This window comes from Elaeis guineensis, chromosome 1, assembly GCF_000442705.2.
Source record: "Elaeis guineensis isolate ETL-2024a chromosome 1, EG11, whole genome shotgun sequence".
Lineage (NCBI taxonomy): Eukaryota > Viridiplantae > Streptophyta > Magnoliopsida > Arecales > Arecaceae > Elaeis > Elaeis guineensis.
The window spans coordinates 172,477,458-172,498,152 of NC_025993.2; the positions used below are offsets into that span (position 1 = coordinate 172,477,458).

A 20,695-nucleotide genomic window follows, 5' to 3' on the forward strand; every position below is an offset into this window, starting at 1 on the left:
TCCCAAAATGAAGCTTCCACAGAGAAAAAAATCTATTCACGGGTTGGAAGAAAGTGTGCGCAGAAAGAGATTAGCAGCCGAGCCCTCTCCTGCTCCAATCCCTACTCCAGGTCCTGCTTCAGCTTCCACTCAGTCCCCAATCAGTCCAAGCAATATACCTCTCTCTGATCGAAAAGTGAAATCCGAAAAAAATATTGATTTTAAATTTTTTGAAAAAGAAAGATTCACTATTGGATCGAAGATTAAGAATCAAGGATGAAAATTTTACTGCTCTTTAAAAAAAAACTTATATCGATCTAGTCAGAAAATTTTACTTAAATTTGAGCTATAGTAATGGAATAGTGAAATCTTCAGTAAAAGATATTGATGTTATTCTTGATCCAGTACATTTGGAACAGATACTGTATTTTTCTTGTGAAGGCTATACCAATATGGAGCTCCCAATTAAAGAAGAAAGAATTAATGTTATCTTAGAGAAAACTTATACTGGAAGTCTAAATAACTTGGAAGCAAAAATTTTTTTTGTTGAGATGAGGCTGTTACATCACTTGATAACCAAACTGTTTGTCCCTAGGAGTGGTAGACACGATCTTCTATCTGGTAGGGACATTTGCATTATGTACCATGTGATCACCCAAGCTCCCCTGAACCTTCCAGCATTGATGTTTGAGGCCATGAGAGAGATCCTGAACAGATCCAAAGCTCACTTGCCTTTTGGTATGGCACTCACCTTAGTTTTTAGGAGGTTCGGAGTCAGTTTTGAGGGAGAGGCAGTTGCTAGACTATCCCATTCCGACACCATCAACCGCCACACACTGCATCGCATGGATTTTTCTAAGATTGATGGTGGTTGAACAAAGGATGTTGAGGAGAGAGCAGAGGAGGAGGGACCGTCTTCACCTCTTCGTGATCACAGAGCATCCCCAGATATTCAGTTCATATCTGATCACGAGGCTGGTCCTTCAGAGTCTATGATGAGGCATGCTTCAGTTCTACAATCAGAGAGCAGGGTACATCCTTCAGAGTTCAGACTAGCAGATGATCAGATTGAGATGATGTTCCAGCGTGTAGCCTCCATTCTATCTCAGCAGTTTGCCACTTTAGTTTTTGCACAGAGATCGACATCTCAGGATGACTCAGATCAGACTCTGATCCCTCACATTTCTTCTATTTTTCAGATACTTACTGATCAGTCGGTACGCATTGAGCAGCTTGAGGGATGTATTTTGAGATTGACAGGTAGAGTATTAGACTTTCTGGGGCAAGTATTAGTTTTAGTCCATCTCCAGCCGCATGAGGATATCACAGAGGTCTCAGACCTATCTGCAGAAGCGGCTAGACTTCGAGGAGTTTTAGAGAATGGCTTTGACTTCTTGAGGAGAGAGATTAGGGGCTTCAGTGAGAATGCTTCTACTCAGTTCAGTGCCCTGATACAATCTGTATTGAGAGCCATGAATCTTTTGGACACCATCAAACTTTTTCTTATTGCACAGTCCGTAGCTTCTCAGGCTCCAGGATCCTCTCACCCCTCTACTCGTGCTGGTATCTCTACCTGTGGCCGAAGCAGACGTGGTCAAGGTTGTGCTCGTGGACTTGATCCTACATCTCCTCACCCTATCTCTGATTCTTCAGATTCTGATCCCTCTAGCCATGACATCTATTAGATCTAGATTAGTTTATCTCCTATGTCTAGGATCTATCTTATGGGCCTTGTATTTGTTGGCTAATTAACTCTTGGATAGTTTCTATCCATGACTTTTGTATTTTGAGTTGACTCATGTGTATTGGGATACCTTTTGTATTCAGTCACTTTTGAATATATATATATATATGTGTGTGTGTGTGTGTGCGCGCGCGCACTTTGATTTTCAATGAATGTCTATGAATGTGATCAAATTGAATTATCTTAATTATGAGATATAAAAAATAACTCATATTAGTGCTGAAAAATATTATGAATTGCAATATCTTCCAGATGAGCAAATTGATATATCCTTTATGTTTGCTATGTTGAGGGGGAGTAGAGAAATAAGCAATCAAAGAAGGGGGCTAAAGAAGTATCAAAAAGGAGTAAAAAAAATTTGTCCTTTCAAGATCCCTTAAAAGGAGGAGTAGATAATCTTAATTGATGCTGTCAAAAAGAGAGAGTCAAGAAAATATGTCCTTTTTGCCATCTTTTTTTTCTTTTCTCTATCCTTAAAATCTCTTAAGATCTTAATTGATCTTATCAAAAAGAGAGAGTAAAGAAAATTTATCCTTTCAAGATCCCTTAAAAGAAGGAGTAGAGAATCTTAATTGATGCTGTCAAAAAGGAAGAGTAGAGAATCAAAATCGAATTTAAGCAATAAGCAATAAAAAAATTAGTAATAAGCAAAATTGTTAAGCAAATGTGTCAAAGAACCAAAATCGTCAGCTCCTTTTTTATATAATTTTCAAAGCAAATGAACTTATAAGCAAATTTTAAATTGATCTTCAAACTGCTCATGATGCATTTTGTTCAAATACTTGACTATGATATTGAAGTGATGTATCTTCATAAATTTGAAATTCATGTTCAATGCTTTATATATGCTTTTGCTCAAATATTTTGTCATCATCAAAAAGGGGGAGATTGTTGCTCCTTGAATTGATTTTGATGATTACAAAGCATTTGAGAGGGTTACTAATAATTTTGGCTTGAAAAAAAATTTATTGTATTTCAGAAGCAAAATCGTAATTTTATCAAGTTTTGATTCAGAAGCCTCAAGAGCAAGAATACAAGATTTGTAATCAATTGGAGATAATTTTAATATTTTTGAATATGTATTTTGAAAGAAAATTATGTTTATATATTTGAGTCGACTCCATTAGTCGACTCATGGTAAAAGGGGCTGAACGGCACGCTGAATTCTTTGGCTGGCACACTTTGTGAGTCGACCCCATGAGTCGATCCCTGAACATGAGTCGATCCTATGAGTCGACCTCTACTGCTGTGTAGGCCAAAATTACAGAACAATCATTTTCTTTTCTGTGCCACAGAAGTTGACCCCATGAGTCGACTCATGAGCATGAGTCGACTCTATAAGTCGACCCCTGTGACGGAAAAATTCCGCAACAGCTAGTTTTCAGCTCGTTTTGGCTGCATTTAATGCCCATTTAATGTGCTCCAACGGCTCTATTTCAACCCAGATTACTCTCCACCATTATTTGAAGTTATAAAAGGTACTTAAAGGAGTGAATAAACATGGATTTTGAAAAGGCTCTTCAAGCATTCATTTCAACCCTAAGTAAGAGCCCTCTTAAAAGTTCAAGAAGTTTTTATTTTAAGTTCACCAACCCCTCAAGAGCTCATTCAAGTCTTCAACCACCTTGAGAAAAATCAGAAGAGCTTCGTTCTTATTGTGTAAAGTGTCTTTAAAGATTTATTTGCTCATTAAAGGAGCTACATCTATATTTCTGTGTGATTAACTGTTATACTCTATTTGGAGTTGATATTTTATTTTGGAAGAGTTTCAAAACGTAAAAAGATTGATCCGAACCTTGAATCGAATTGTATTGGATTGGTTTGTACCCGAAAAATAAGTGTTCTAGCTTGGAATAGCTAGAGTCGGAGGTTCCGACGTTGTATTCGGATTGAATACGGTTTAGTAGATTTGAATTCTCAAGTATGAGCTTGGGGAGTGGACGTAGGTGCAAGGTTGGCATCAAACCACTATAAATCTTTTTATTTGTGCTGTGCTTACTTGCTCTCTTTTTAAATTTTTAAAAATCTAATTCACCCCCCTCCCCCTCTTGGGTTGCATAGCTGGGCAACACATATGACTTCAGATAGCAATATATGAGGATCCTGGATCATATTATATGATACACACATTATAACCCATGAGACCAATACAATCCAGAAGACTGATAGCATAAAAAAGAGTTGCGATGCAAGGAACAACTGAGTAGATGGCAAACTCATAGAGCTCATTTGCTCCTGGAATTTCCAAAAACAATCATTACTCATTACATCTAAGATAGAAGAGTTATGAGCAGCAATCAAAGCAATAAGAAATAGAGCTAGAACCTGCTGCATATTAAAGCCTAATATTGGATTATGATAATAAGTAGTCCATAGAAATGAAAATGCAATCATGATTATAAAAGGATGTGGAATGAGAAGAACCCTGCAGTGGCATTAATCCATATGGAAGAATATTCCAGTTTACATGTTATGTGCTGCATGTGGAGTTGATTACAAAGACTGAGGGGAGACCATATGATGCTCTACAAAAGTTATAATGCAAAAGGAATGTGGGTAACAGAGCCCCTTTTCGGTACATAAAAAATAATATATTTTTTTGTTCAAATATTTTCTAGATCTAATAATGAGCCTATAAAATAATTTTTAATATTATTCTTATACTACGTAGTAGTTTATGGACTCAAGGGCACAGGTATCTCATCGAAAGATAAAAATTTAAAGGTCCACTTAAGGGCACAAGTATTTTCCTCACCAGGAGGTACATGTGTTGCCGGCAAATGTAAATAAACCTTCAAGGCTTCAACCTTGCGACTCAGGCGCCCGCTACGCTTTGGGAATGAAGGATAATTTTTCTATTCGGAGTCGGGTTGCATCTTTGGCGTGAAAGAAGGATTCACCTTCCTTTTGCAAGAATCTACCGTTAGATCATCCATCGCTTGCTTTGAGATCTGTGATCACCGATGAATAACGGCGTTCGATTGCTTCTGTGGGTTTGATGATCGAACGGTGGATTCGCGCGAAAGACGCAACCCGAGTCCCTCGTTCTCCTTGTATGAAACGCCTAAAAGGTGCATCTTTCTTCGCCAAGAAGGAGGAGACGATAGTGACCGAGCGGTCTGCCCGGCTCGTTCGCTCTTCCCCTCCGGCTTCATTCTAGGGTTAGGGTTTCTTGATGGCCCCGGCGATGGATCTCGGAGACCTCAACAGGGTCTGGGAGGTTAAAACCCTCAAGAAGCCTGGCGAGGAGGAAGCCCATCGGATGCTCGAGCGGGTGGCGAAGCAGGTCCAGCCGATAATGCGGCGGCGCAAATGGAGGGTCAAGAAGCTCTCCGAGTTCTGGTAATCCAGGAAACCTTAATTTCTCCCCCTATTCTTCCCCTCTCTCCCTCTTTGGAGACCTATTACTCCTCTTCTGTTGAGTTGCAGTCCGGCGAATCCGGCGCTTCTGGGGCTAAACGTAGGGGGAGGCGCCGAGGTGAAGCTCCGGCTTCGGAGGCCCAACAGGGACTGGGACTTCTTCCCCTTCGAGCAAGTCCTTGACACGATGCTGCACGAACTGTGCCACATCGAACACGGCCCTCACAATGCCCAATTCTACAAGCTCTGGGACGAAATCCGCAAGGCATGTCATCAAAAACCTCATTTTGGTTAAAGAATTATGTGGCCTCTATACTCCTCTATATTAACATGATCTTTAGATATGATGATCAGAAAGCAGCCAAGACGTCGGAATCTGTCTTCTGTCAGTATAATTGATTTCATGCGGATGAATATGATGTGATTAGAGTGTTTTTTATTTTATTATATTTTATTTTATTTATAATATTTATTGCTAGTCGTCCCTGGAATTGTGTTGATGAACGCGCATTATCATGTCAAGCTTTCAACTTTTTAGGTGGGTATGTTGAAAACTTTTTATTGACTGTGAATTAAGACGACTACATCCTGTTTTTCTATTTAATAACTATGAATATATCAGAAGATTTTTTTGTTCAATGAATTCTTATTTTTTATTTAATTGCCTTTCTCATGCATCAGGGCAATATTCTTTCTTTTTCATGGTAACGACAGCATAGTTCTTTGTACATTGGTTAGGAAACCTCAAATATATTGTCTGTCTTGATGTGATTAATTTCATTTAGAGAGGCAATGGAGTGTTAAAAATATAAAATGAAACTAATAAACAATCTATTCGACGCTTCTGCATCTCTCAGGCTTAGTCATCCCCAATATATCCAATGATTCTAGACCTTAGTTTGCAATATGGAAGATATACTATCATGTGGAGATTCCTGTACATAGAGTGCTTTCAATAAGTTGTGATAAACTGTACATTGAGACATCTAATTACTTTTTATATATCTAGGGAATATTTGTCTGTCTAACGAGGGGGAAAAGGGTCATTGATGCTTGTCTTATGATTTTGTCATCTCAAGTTGAGCTAATCTGTTTCATGACAAAATTGTGGAAAAATTGGTATTAAAAGAGCTTAAACTATATGGATTGCTGCAGGAATGCGAGGAACTGATGGCCAAGGGTATAACTGGTACAGGGCAGGGATTTGATGCTCCTGGAAGACGTCTCGGTGGATATACTCTCGAGCGCCCATTGCCATCACTTCGGCAAACTGCAGTGGCTGCGGCACAAAAACGGGCACGTATCGGATCACTATTGCCATCTGGGCCACAACGATTAGGGGGAAATGATGACATTATGACTGCACTTAGTCCCATACAAGCTGCTGCCATGGCTGCAGAGAGGAGAATGTATGATGATTTGTGGTGTGGATCTGCACACAGCAACATTGCTAGTGAAGTGGATGGTAGCAGTGGCATGTCAAAGCAACCTGCATTTGCAAGATCAGGGGAACCTTCAAAATCTCCCAAAAGGGTACCACAAGGCAAAAACAGTGCCGTAGAGGACTCTACTTTTGGTGGCAGAGCTGGTAGAGCACCACTATTGGGTGGTTCATCTTCTCAATGTGCAGCAGGTGATGCAGAAGATCAAGTGATTTGGGAGTGCATTGTTTGCACTCTTTTTAATCAGGTAAGACAATAGCAATGGTATGAGGTGCACTGCAGCCCTGAATATTATTTCCTACATACAGCTGCACAATCATATGCTACTGAATGCATATTGTGTCTGCTAGTAATTAGAGCAAATTCACTATTAACATGCTTCATCCAGAAAAATATTAGTGACAGATCACATATGACCCATGAAACATTTGATTAAGCATAAGTGCATCTCAATGAATTAGTTAACCTATTAATTAAGCATGCCGTATGGGCGTAATTAGCCCTTAAAGATATTTATCCTCATGGAATGTTAATCAAGACAACATACACCAATTTCTCAGCCATTGGAAGAGCTAAAGTAACAGGATGCACTGATGACGACTCCGGTCTTCAAGTTGCAATAATTGTTTGAGCTGATTTATATTTGAAGGTTATCTGAACATTTCAATTAAACATTCTTCCCCTTCCCTCCTCTCTTTGTAGCTTTACTTTGTATGATATCTTTATTCAATTCTTTCAGCAAGCTAAACAGATGTTTTGAGGAGAAAGTTGGTAGGGGGTACATATTTGGTGTTTATAGTGCTTAGAAAGACCTGTATATCACGTTAGTGTGCAACCATACAATTCTTTCTACATTTTCTCAAATCATTCATGCCTTTAATCTTCACCTTTACCCCCATATGGATGCTCTTGCAGTTTTACAAACTTTGCCCCTGTACCTTTTGGACCAATAGGAATGATAAATTTAATATGCAGAAAGAGAAATCCAGTCTAACTTGGTATAGTTTGGTATTCTGTTGTCTGCTTTCTCCCTGGAAAATGGAAAACAAGATGAGGCCGTTCTTTCTATTGCTTCATATCATATTCAAATACTCTTATACAGTAACATCTGTGTAATTTGCCATGTAGTATACAGGAATAATAATGTAACAGCTAATAAATATCATTTACAAAAATCCCTATTCTTTTGAGACCACTACTATTTATATTGTGAACTTATGTGCCTGGCTAGTTGCTCGTAGCTGTGGACCATTTTATGTTTCACCTACATATTTGTCATTAACATGATTGCTAGCATGCAAGAATCATTTCTTTAGACAACTCTGGTGGACATTTATGGAAGGACTAATATTTGTTTCTGAAATGCTTGGGCCACTACAGCCTCTGGCACCGGTTTGTGAAGCTTGTGGCATGCAAAAACCTAAAGATGTTGGATCAAAATTCAAGACCTGGTCATGTAATTTTTGTACCTTGGAGAATAGCATTAAGTCAGAGAGGTGTTCAGCATGTGAGAAATGGAGGTATTCATATGGTCCGCCACTATCCACTCCCAGTCCCAACTATGGCACTTGAAAGATGGACTGCAGTTCACTAGCATGAATGGATGATGGCATCTAGCTGTAAGTATCTAAATGCAAATTTTAGTTTTTGCATGTTGGAGTTGACATTAGATATCCAGATGTTTCGGTTGCCATTTGTTTGCCTTGCTACTCCATCAGTGAACATTGAAGCAGACATTTCTATTGTCTTAACATTTTTGTACAGCCAGGTTGTTTTGAGGTATATTGAAATTAGGTTGGCATGATAAAATAACAAAATTACCTGGAGTAAGGTTTTAAAAACCAGTACTGCCAAAGGGCATACCCTTTTTTTGAAAAATCGGTACAATATTTGGTACCAACACATGGTAAGGGACTGCATCCTGTACTGACGCACTATGTACCGGTGCTGGTTTTCTACCAGAACATTATGGTTCACTTGTACCATCCTGTTCCACTGGTTTTTAAAGCCTCCACTTGGAGTACTTCCCCCATGCCCTCTCTCTCTCGCATACGAAAAAATGTTTTGTAAACCTCATTTATCTTGATACATGCACCATTGTTGTTTCACAAGTATGTGTGACCTACATGATGCGAGTTGTATCCGTAGGCCTAATTCTTCTAAGTCAGATACTCATTTTTAATCTACATGTCTATGTGATAGCTATGTGTTGTGATGTAGACGTGGAGGTTGCTATGAATGTTATTCTTGATGTAAATGTTATTCTTGATAAAAGGATGTGATTTGAGACTCCTAAGTCCTCAAAGTAAAATTTCATCTTATTGACATCAAGCATTGTCTATGATGGAATTGCTTATTTCTTAGATTCAAGAAGAGATGTATCCAATTTACCAGTTGTTATAATTTGATTGAGATTAGTAGTCTAGCAAACTAGGGTATATGTTTTCATGTGTATATAAGTCAGGGCTTGTTACTTCATGGATACGTTATCTTACCGAATTGACACTTGTTACACATTGCCACATTGAGATACAAAACCATGTCCATTTGTACCAAAAAGGTGCAGAAATCCATCCTGACCTTTTTTTCCTTATTTTCTTTTAACAGTTTCATTATGATACATGTACATGTTTTGAGCTTAGGTTCATATTTGACATTCACAGCAGTCTCTGTGAATCCTTATGGATATTACTGATCAAAAAAATAATTAGCAGTAAGAAGGCTACTAGGGAGGCATTTGGAGCTATGCACAGAGGCTATTCATATAGTGAGAAGAAAAACATGTAAATTTTGCAGTGCGGAAATTTAAGATAATTGGTGACAAATAGCTAATGAGACCAGGTATTTTTATACCTTTGCAATCTGCTTCTTAAGATGTTGATGCTAAATAAAAGCATATGTATATACTTGGGTGCTCTGGGTGACCATACTATTTTGCAGTAAGGCAATTGTCCTCTAGACAAAGCTTCCAGATATTCTGAAAAAATTGTAAGAAAATAATGTGTTCTCTTATTTTAAGGTTCAGGATCCAAGTTCATTTTGGCAGCTTCAAAGTGGAGTTAGGGCTACATTGCAGTGGCTGCTCTTGCTGCTCGGACAAGTGATTATAAATGTCATGTCTTGACTGAATCCAGCTTGTTAATCCTTGCAAAGATGCTTCGTGGCCTCATTTAGCTAAAACCTAGTAACCTACAAAAAGGTTAGTTGGCTCCCTACCTAGGTATGCGTTTAGAAATGGTGAAGTTTTGCCAACAAGAGTAACAGCCCCTGGGGCCTATTCTAGATTTTTCTTTTTTTTCTTTTTTTTTTTCTTGGACTAGGAGATGATTCTGTTTAATTTTTGAGATGAATGGCTCCCCATGCATGTCTTTGCTGATAACAAGAAAACAGTATTTTAAGGTTGCATTTGGCATCATTGTCACTTTTTTTTTAAAAACAAAAAAAACGTAAAGGAGTTCTGTTTTAAAGATTTTTGACAATAGAAATCATGGTTGGTTCACTCTCTTTTCTTTTTAACAATGGGAGGAGCCGCTCAACCATGTTAAGGCCGAGAGGCAGTGCCAAGAGGAGTTGCTCGATCATGTTGAGGCTGAGAGTCCTCGCCACAGCGGCCACAATAAAAAGATCATCATTGAGGAGGGCGGCAGCTTGCTGCTGCTTGCTGGAGGTAATACCTGAATGGAATGAAAGAGACAACGGAATTTGCAAAAGAAAAAGCAAAAGAAAAAAATATTCTTCTTTCTCAGTATAAAATTAAATTTGGTAAACATATTACCTTTCATCATATAGATTAATTACTATATATATAAATGTAGCACTATCATATGTTTCTTAGAAATACTAATGATGTAGCAGAGTACATGGGACAGCTAATTTGGCTGCCTCACCTAAATCTTGAATCATTAAAAACTAAGAAAAGGGAAGAAAGAGGAAAAACCATTCAATTTTTCCATGGTGGAAAGAGGATGTATGATGGTCAGTAGCAGCTGTAATATGGGACTGGTTGAGAAGCTGGAACAATGGGGGAGGGGTGGTGAAAGAGGCACGAGCAGGTGGGAGGGGGTTGTGGTGGAGGGGTGGGGAGGAGGTAAGGGAACAATGGTGGTGAGGGATGGGGAGACTAGTGACATGACAATGCAAATAGAGGGGTGGGCAAAGAGGGTATGGAGGAGGAAACGTGGCATCGGAGTAAAAGGATTTGAGGCAAAGGGCTACCAAGCAGGGGGACTGTGGTGGTCATGATAGGGAAGGACGATGGTCTGGGTGGGGACAAGCGAGTGGATGGGACTTGGGAGGGTATTGCAGCAGAGAGAAGAAATGGTGTTGAGGGACACAGGAGAGAGGAAATGGTATTGAGGGACACAGAAGCAGCACTGGAAAGGATTTTGTGTGGAAGGGATGTAAGAGAGACAATGCTAGGAGCTCTAATGAGGCAGCGACGGTGGGGGAGGAGGGCTAGGATGGAACATGGAGTCGGGAGTAGTTAGGTTGGGAAGGAGATGAAGAGGAGAGTGAGAGAGGATAATCCACTTAAAAATATGGAAGCAAAAATTTCTCACTTCCAGTTTTTTCAAAATAATGAAAGTTCTTTTAAGAAAATAGAAACAAGATAACCAAATATGTTTTCTACATAGGATTCTGTTTTCACGTAGGGTACGAAAGAGGGCCAAAGCCTAAATAATCTAAAATTTCATGTTAGGGCTAGAAATAGGCTCAGACCAGACCGACTTCGGGTCGGGCTATGGGCTAGGCCTGAAAGAGTTTAGATTGTTTTGGCTTAAATGTAGAGCCTATTTATTTTTTAGGTTGGGCTTGGGTATGTCATTGGTTCGGCTCAAGCCCGAGCCTGAATAAGGCCCGAAACGGAGCTAAATTCAGGCTCGGATCTATTTGTTTTTGTATGTTGTTATTTAGAGAGAATAATGAGGATGCAAAGGGCAAATTAGAATGGGTTCGCTGAAAATGATGTATCATGTATCATTTACTTAATGTTATAGGAGAGCCCAATTTTTGGCTAGCTCATTTGTGATGCAATGGTATGGAATATTAAACTTCAATTGAGTTGGGCTTAGACTTATTCGTCCCAGCCTAATCGGGTTCAAATTGAGCTCAGGTCTTGGGTCGGGCTTAGGGTTGGATTATCCAAATATTTTTGGGCCTATGACCAACATGCAGGGCGCCCCCCCCCCCCCCCCCCCCCCCCCCCCCGCCCCCAAACAAAAAAAAAAAAGAGCCGGGTTCAGGCAAGGGCATGGCCCGGCCCAGCCTAGCCCACTTCTGGCCCTACTTCAGGTATTTTCTCCATAGAAAAGGTTGATTTTCCACCTCTTGAATTAAAAAATTATCACAGCCACTGGGGCAAAAACAAACATGTGAGATAATTCCGATCACATGACCAACTGTTATTAGATACGTTCTCAAAGAGTCCATCATGTTGCCACACTGCTTGCACTGAAAATTTTTGAAGTTGTACTGTTTTCATTGGTTACTAAAGTGGGTGCATGTGAGGGAGCAGACTCAGCCATGGGCATGGGGAAGTTGGTTTCTTGAGGAAAATTTTAGAAAATGCTTAGGTGGTCGTAGGGATGAGTTTCCAAAGGAATTCTGAAGGAGGTGCATGGCCTGAAGTGGAAGATTCCTGCTGCTAAGCTCTTTTATATGCATGCCAGCGCGCACGGTAGCAAATTCTATTGATCTTTTATATGCATGCCAGCGCTCTTTTATATGCATGCTCGCGCCTTCTCTTCTTTTCTTTTTAATCCTATTGATCTTATTTTATAATGGATGTGCTTCTGCCTGGAATATGATTATTTTTCTGCTTTCCTCAAATGTGTCTGGCCACTGAAATCTGTCATATGCTGTGAAGATATTGTTGTATCTGGCTTACGCCTTTATGAGGAGTGCTCTTGGTTCCTGAGAATCTCTCTGTTTGCCAGCATGTTATGTGCATTATATTAATGTTCACCTAGAATAGTGACAAGTGATTCTTTATTGCTAACCTTTGTCATTGCAAGAATCGTTTTCATGCATTTTAAAAAACGATGCAATTTGACTTCTGCCAGGAAATATTTCCAGGATTTGGGCAGTTCCGTGATGGTTCATCTTCATGTCAAGGAGATGTTCAATCCACTTTATTTCGAAGAGTTGGTTGAATGGTCCAGTTTACACTGATTATAGCTAGCCTAGGGATGCAAAATTCATGGCTCTAAATATGGAGGGGAACAATGGTTTGTATAATTAGGATGTGTCTCTGTCCTTGATATCACATTTAACCATGTCTATCTTCATAAAAAAAGAAAAAAAAAAAAAAAAAAAAAGAAGGAAACAAACTTGTCTAAAAGGTCTGGAGTTTGATGCTGGCTTTTAAGTTATAACGGGCAGAAGGGTGTGCTTTACATATGCTGGCTGTGGCCTGCTGCCATTGGATTCGAGATACTACCCTGTATCTTTTCTTTTCTATAAAATGAAGTCTTGTTTTTAGTAAATGAGCTGATACAAAAGTATGCCCAATGGTTTTACAGCACTGTCCTGCCCTAGTGAACCATACCCTTGATCTTTACAATCAACTGATTACTTCTGAGATATGGGTGCTAGATATTGTAAAATTTCTTAATGATTTTGTATTTACCATTAATTTAAGCAACTCATGGTCCTCATTAGCCAGTTCATCCTCCATTATAGCTTTTTGATGTGCAGCAAGCATCCCATTTATCTTCTTCTTCTTCTTCTTCTTTTTGTGTGTGTGTGTGTGTGATTTGCTTTTCCAGGTTCTGCTAGATGTGAAGGTTTACCTATCAAGTAGTTGATTATTTAATCTTAATCATTTTATTCTGAACCAACCTCTCATGTGAGTTTTGTTGTATTCATCAAAGATTATATAATCATGTACATAAGTGATAATCTTATCAATATCCCCATAAAAAGAATATAATTTTTCTCTCTATTGTTGTTATTTTTTTTTTTTTTTTATGTTCTTTTGGTAATTCAAGGACATTTGCTGAAACTTTGGTCCTTTGTGATGGATAAAATTCAGTTATAGGTTTAAGTGAAGCTTTATTCTCTTACTGTACTGGAGTATTTTGCTTGTTTTCAATTTTGTTTCATGTATGAATATGTGTGGAATGTGCAATGGATTCCAAGATGGCGATCTTTTGATATCAAAAATATTAAATATCATAAGTGGTTATTCTTTTATGTCTATTTCTTTTTTTCTTTTTTTCTTCTAAATGAAATTATTTCTTGTTTGGTAAATAAAAGAAGTATTCTATATTTATTTTTTAAATATTAGCTAATGCATTTGATGGCCTAATGGTTAATGTAATTACTGATATTTATTATAGGTCTAAGGCCGGAGCATGAGCTACAGACCAGCTGCTAGTTGATTAATCTAAAGCGGTGCATTTTATAGATCCGCAACTATAGGTTGATAATTTTGCAGTAAGATGATAGAACTTATCATAATGATTAGCGCCTGACCTGAAAGGTTTCCAAAACTGATTCGCCGACCTAAGCCACAGCCTTCCAAGCTATCGATTTCTCAATGCCGTGAGATGCCAGATATCACGAGATAAACCAAAGGTTTGCAAAAGCAATAATGCATTCTTGAATGTCTTACGGTTAATGTTGAGCCATGCTATACAAAACAGTCACAATCAAGATAGAATTGTTGCATCTAGCTTGTTGCGTCACAAGATTTGGGCGGTGGACATGTCGTTGTTGTTGTACGTGGAGGTTCGGTGTTCCTGCTTGATCTTACCTAACGCTAGCTTTTATAAACTTGGCATTAGTTGCGTAGAGGCTACTATAGCGTTATCAAAAGCAAAAGGGCACTAATTTGAGGGTAAGGAATCTAATCCATTCCGATCTGAGCACATCGGTTCTAGAGCACGTACCAAGGCCCATCAGGTTACGGGCACCCACTGTGCAAGACGAAGTGGACTTACGTCGTAAGAAGGAAAGACACATTTTTTGGATTTTATTTTGGATTTCAACGGCATACCTGTAGAGAATGTTATCTTTTATTTACTTCTAATTCTTTTTCTTTGATCAATCAATTATTATCTATTAGAAAATGAGAGTGGTCTTGTGGTAATGCTAGCCCACGGGCCTCCACATCCCATTGACATAATGAAAAATCTTTCTGTATTTAAACACATTTGGTTCACAATCAGAATCTGAATATTAATGGAATTGGAATAGCATATCCATCAACGTATTTGTTTCATGGTTGGAATCAGAATTAAAATATAAATAGAATTAGAATATCAAAGGAGAGTATAGATTGGATTTTGAAAAATTAGATTGAAAGCAGAATACAAATGGGACTGCACCGGACCACATGGTTGAAATAGAAATTATTTATTGCTATTCTCATTCTAGCATCGGACTACCCCAAACTAAATAGATTATTTTTCTATAATTTGCAGAAGTTTTTGAAGCTGAAGTTACAAGATAATTTATGTCATGCATCTTCTACCGTTGTAGTGTTGATTCCACATGATTATTACAAGAATTTGGAACGAATGCATGGCATTCTAAGGAGCGAAGAGATTAACTCTGTGATGTAGAATTAGTCCATTGCAATGCATTCATAAAAAAATTGTTCTTCTTTTTTTACCACTAAGTTTAATTCTTATTTTGTCTCATCTTGTAGATCGATAAGAAACCATCTACACAAATTATGAACCACAACCTTCTTCGCTTGACATGTGGCCGGATCCTGGAAAGCAGGCATGTTCGGTTCACACTCGGCAAGGCAGCTGGTGAAGGTCTATCGAATTTATTTAATTGCTTGTGGGTTGCCTGAGTTGACCTTTTAGAATTCAGATAACTCTCCTCTCGGGAGTTCATGTTATATATAAAAAGCAAAAAATTATTAAAAAAAAAAAAAGAATATAGCTAATGGGGCCTAGATCAGTTATTAAAGTAGTCCTTGGACCAATGTGGCCTAAGGATGTTGGTATGACTTGTTGGAGGTAGGCGCGACCGACGGACAAGAGGTTGGGACGCGAATAGGATTGGGAACGTGCTTTTTTAATTTGCTTTTCTGCTGTGGTAGTACAAAGGAGGATGGTAAACCCTGTAAGTACAAGCAAAGCAAGATCAAAAAGATACGATAACGGGCCCAAGCTCGCATATATTGAACACCCATCCTATCGGCTGCCAAAAGATGAGCAAAATCAGGATGGAGAGGATCTGAACCATTGGCGAAGAAGTCATCCTGATGGACTAGAGCAGCCGACCAATCCGCAATCCGATTTTCTCCTCTACAAACATGGATAATTTTGATTGGTGCCGATAGGAGTGGGAACTATAAGTTTGGATTATTCATTGACCCGATGTAAAGTAGAAGGCTATGAGTTGGCGGCAATGGTATAGTCCCATTGCCTCCTTTCCCTCAAAAAGCCAAAAAGAAAAAAGAAGAAGGAAGACTTGTTTCCATGATTTATTTTGTCAGTCTTTATCTTAAAATCTGATATTATGTGTTCATAGCAATCCTAACATATTTTCATGTTTTCTAATCATTATGATAACTTTAAAATAATTTCATAACAAAGAAGTAAAGAATAAGAATCTTCAAGATTTTGTTTTTTTGGGTACAGATCTTCAAGAATATTATTACCATTTCCCTCTAGACATCGACAGCGTAGCATTAGACTGCAACCGCAAACAAGGGGCTGCCATGTGTCTGTGGACTTTGATTGGATGGTCTCTCTTTTTGCTAATTAACTTTTGTTAGGTGGCCTAAAGCTCTAAACTTGTTCTATCTTTGAATAATAATTGTCATTAAAACGACAGATGTGAAGTCTCCTTCCAAAACGGCGTCACATTCGCCTCTCCTTTTCCACCCTTTTTCCTCCACTCGCCCTTCTCCGTTTAGTCCTGCTGGTGAAGCCTCGACGAAGCCCCCCGCTTGAAGACTAATGGATTTTGGTCCAACCCGGCGACTCCGGCTGCCACTTGTCACCCATGCTGCACGTTGACGTTAGCCATCCAACGTGGCATGTTCACACGTGTGCGTCCCTTTCCCCTTTATTCTATTCATGATTTCTTTTTATCATCTGGTAGGACACCACACTTGGCAACAACCAAAAGTTCCGAGTTTGTGACCTGGACATGAGTTTGTGTCTAGAGAGAGAGAGAGAGAGAGAGAGAGAGAGAGAGAGCTTGGAGGAAGTCAAATAAGGGTTTCTTTGAGGGTTAGGAGTGAGGATGGGAATAATATAGGGGAACTCGTGAGCTTGCTTTCACATGGTTGTCTATGGAAATGGCTCTTCTGTCCACCTAAGCTGTCACTCTACTAGTAGATTAATCTAAAACATTTTCTGGACCCCTCTTATTTACTTAAAGTGTTATCAGCTTGATATAATGAGATTAGATTGTCAGAGGTCCAATTGCGATGGACCAGTTTTTATAATATTCTGGAACTATGATCAGGATCTTGGATGACTTTTCTAAGGCAAAGGATTTTGGATTATGGATGCTACACAAGCCATAGAGGCATAGAAACATCCCAAATCAGTCCACCGAGAGCAACTCTTCAAGATCCAAGAAACACGGAGAAGCTTAGGATCCAATGAAGCCAAAGTTCAATATGAGCAACACCTTCTGACATACTTGAACAAGTTCACAAGCAAATATAAGATTGTTCCACATGCAGTTAAAACAAATGCATGAGGATATATATATATTGCTGGCCGCATTTTGAGCAGGAAAAGGTCGCACATGAATGTTGTCCAATGTCAACCCAACCCAATTTTTCTTTTCAATGTTACAGTCTCGAATAAAGGACAACTAACTAGAGAGAAAGAAGCTGACTTAAATTTGAAGTAACGAATTAGATAAAGCAATGCTAGCTATTCCTTGCACAAATGTCCACATGAGCGCACAACCATCGGTTGTCCTTTCACGCCATCATTGCCATCCATAAACTCCTATAAAATAAAATTTCTCAGTTGGTTGCAATGATAGTAGCAATGCTATAAATGTTGCTATCTTGATGGACAAGTGACAGATGTCTTCGTGGCAAGCTTGCAGCCATATATTCTCTGTAGAACATGGTAGAAACTAGAAAGAATTGCCATGTACTCATCTTACAATGATTAAGTGCATGTAATGATGCTAATCTAACAGCACTAACAAATTCTTAGCTCGGGTGCATGCACACAGATGGGAAAGTTATAAAGGAAGAATAAGAAGAGTGAAAAGGAAATAAAAGCGGAGGCAAGCTCTGCCTAACTCTTCCTTTTATATGGGGATCCCTACTGGGATTAGGGATTCCCTCCTAGCTGTGCTTTCTATAGTCACGTCCCATCCATCTCTTTCTTTTTTTCTCCCCGGAGGAATCCCAACCCTTCCAAAACATTTATGCCACTTTATATTTTTCTTCCACTGTCTTGTCCTCATAATTCCCGAAAAACATAGGTAGGCCGTACAAGTGCTAAATTTACCCATCTTGCTCACTTGGATTGTTACCACAAGTAACGCTGTGAAAAAAGGATGCCCTCGCGCTGTCCTGGTACTGATCACACCCATTGCCTGCCTTATGGGGACCGTCTGATCCCTGATCTTGGCAGAAATATCCCATGGGTCATATGATGCCAAGGGTCACCCTGGGACTGATAAGGTGTCGGATTCCTGAGGCCCCTATCCTCAGATATACTTGTTAGCCTAGTCTCATTTGCAATTTGCTTAACTGCAGAATTTTAATGGAATCCGATGCCTTGGTACTGATATGATCGTTCTGTGATCTTATAGCTAGGCTCGTCTGCAACAAACTTTTTGAAGCAGATTTCTGATAATCTTAGATTTAAGAATTTAGTCTTTTTATGGCATAACTTAGATAAGACATTTTATGCAGCTTTGGTGATCCTGTAATCCATAATAGGCGATTATAATGTGAGTGGTCGAAATCATGTATAAGGTGGTCCACAGTCTTCGGGGATCCACACCTTGGAGGACCGATTAAACTTTATACGCCAATATTTGGATGCCACTCCCCCTTCATTCTCCGGGAGGACGCGTCACAATTGCATGGTACCAACTTTTTATTTGGAAAGGTAAATGGTTACGGTCGTACTTATTATGAAAGCCATGAGCATTTTGATGCGTCCGAGGGCTAAAATATAATCGTACAATTTACCAATATATATATATATATATATAATCGTACAACGATTGGGATAAAGGCCTAAGGCTGAGATTGGAGAGAGGAGGGACCGTTTTGGCGAACCTGCAAAAGTGTTAGAAGAGGACAATCATTTTACTTATATTGCTGTGCCAAATAATTTAGTTCTGTAGCAATGGATAGACCAATTAATAATTGCTTTGATTTCACACATTGCGTGTTACTTTCACCAATTCACCAAAGATAATGAACACATAGACCGGGCACCGGGATGGCATGATCTTGGTAGGTTTACACCTAAGCATGATGCATCCATTGATTGCATATAGTCTTTAAAAGAGAAGAATGGCCTCATATATGATTCTTTGGCATCTTATTAATAAGAAATTTCTTTCATTTTGGTAGGGATTATAAGTGGCAAATTTCTTGATTATATGATACACAGACATATCCGACAGTATAATGCATGTATGTTAGTTGTTAGCAGTCACTATTAAGTCGACGTTAGTTTATGTGAATCAGTATACTGGACAAATGTCCATGTGTAATACAATCTGCTCTTTTCCGCTCCATTCACACATCAAAAGTGCTGTTCATAGAATGACCTTGACCGAAAATTGTTGATTAATTGAAGTTAAACATTTTGTTGATGAAACTATCTCTAACTACCGGAAGGTTAACATAACAAATTTGTTATTTTCCTCTAAAACAGGAAAAGGGAAGGACACTGTTAGTCAAAATTGAAGTAAAAAAGGGATGTATTTTAATGGACAAGTTGGCTGAGGATACATGCTATAGACATGAATATAATTTCTCACATCAAAATTTTTTTCTTTTTCTCTCTTCATTTAAAATATCTGGAAAGATGGTAGAGCCTCAAATGATCGAGGTTTGTATGCATGAAGCAAATTAAGTGATAAATAAGGCAATTTTCTAACCTATCAATTAGACTTTTACATTTCTTAATAGCCTCCTTTTGGGTTGATAATTATCAATCGTTAGGAATTTGAGAACTTGAAGAGATGACTTTAGGCCAATGGAAAATGATAAAATGATTACAAAATTACATAATTTTTTTTATATCTTTAATCATGTCTGGATGAAACTAGAATTAGTGCTAATTCTGAAATTTTCATTCCCTTTTATGTAGAAAGAAGGTTAGAAGTAATTGGCTACAATATATCGCATTAGTCCTCTAAATATCACCATTATTCAAATTCCAAAAAAATTGGAATTTGAATTTAAATATCTGATTTGATTCTAAAATACTCTACCAATGAACTAAACTGGTATTTACAGAGTGCTTGAGCAAAAGCAAATGGCATTCAAATTAGTGGCATTGATTTTTTTTTTTCTTTCATGACATATATATGTGTTTCTTTTTTCATGCAATAATTATGTCCAATGTGACGAACCAACTTATATAAAATCTTTCATAAGTATTATTACTTGAACTATGTAGAATATTATTATCACACTGGCTTACATGCAAGAAGATACTTTGGATCATTTCCAATATTATATTTTTTAAAGTGATCATCACTTATTTATCTAATGAGCAAATGGTGTTAAAACCATTAGCGTCTAGAGGATAAGTGCTAGATTCCTGCAAGCACTTTGATGGAATGCATAAATTGGCACATGTTTCATCGGCTCTTAGTTGGCATCTTCACATTTAGCCATGCGAGCAATTCTCGACGCACGTGCAAATTTTTTTCTCAAAAAAATAATAAAAATTATTTAAATTTGTATATATATAGATGATAAAAATTAAAAAAATTATGAGAAAGAAATCCAATCAAAAAAAAAAGAAGAGTTTATTTCGGGACACCGTATTCTATTTGATGCAGAGGAGCGACCTCTCCTACGTGGGGTTCGGATAAAAACCCCCAACCCCTACGGTTGGGTGCAGGAATCAGGAGAAAAGAACAAAAAAAAACATGAAAGCAACGAAATGCGCCATTCATCCATCCTTTTTCCTCACCCATTTATATTCCCCCCTCACCTCTCGTCATTTTCCCTGTATAATTCTCTCTACCCCTC

General features: G+C 38.4%; 1 protein-coding gene across 5 annotated transcripts; it reads left to right on the forward strand.

Annotated features, from left to right (window-relative positions):
* The first annotated feature begins 4,753 nt into the window (after positions 1-4,753).
* LOC105039603 (DNA-dependent metalloprotease WSS1) lies at positions 4,754-16,012 on the forward strand. Of its 5 annotated transcripts, XR_012136854.1 has the most exons (7): positions 4,754-5,065; positions 5,153-5,348; positions 6,239-6,772; positions 7,906-8,144; positions 9,240-9,366; positions 9,545-10,192; positions 12,588-13,010. XR_012136854.1 is itself a non-coding variant. In XM_010915805.4 (5 exons), exons 1-4 carry the CDS (start codon positions 4,899-4,901, stop codon positions 8,095-8,097), a joined length of 1,089 nt encoding a protein of 362 aa, XP_010914107.1. In that variant the 5' UTR covers positions 4,754-4,898; the 3' UTR covers positions 8,098-8,144; positions 15,179-16,012. The 5 variants fall into 5 exon arrangements, 3 of the variants coding, with proteins under 3 accessions (XP_010914107.1, XP_010914106.1, XP_010914105.1); XR_012136853.1 differs by having other exon boundaries at positions 9,240-10,192; XM_010915805.4 differs by lacking the exons at positions 9,240-9,366; positions 9,545-10,192; positions 12,588-13,010 and adding an exon at positions 15,179-16,012.
* Positions 16,013-20,695: the final 4,683 nt, after the last annotated feature.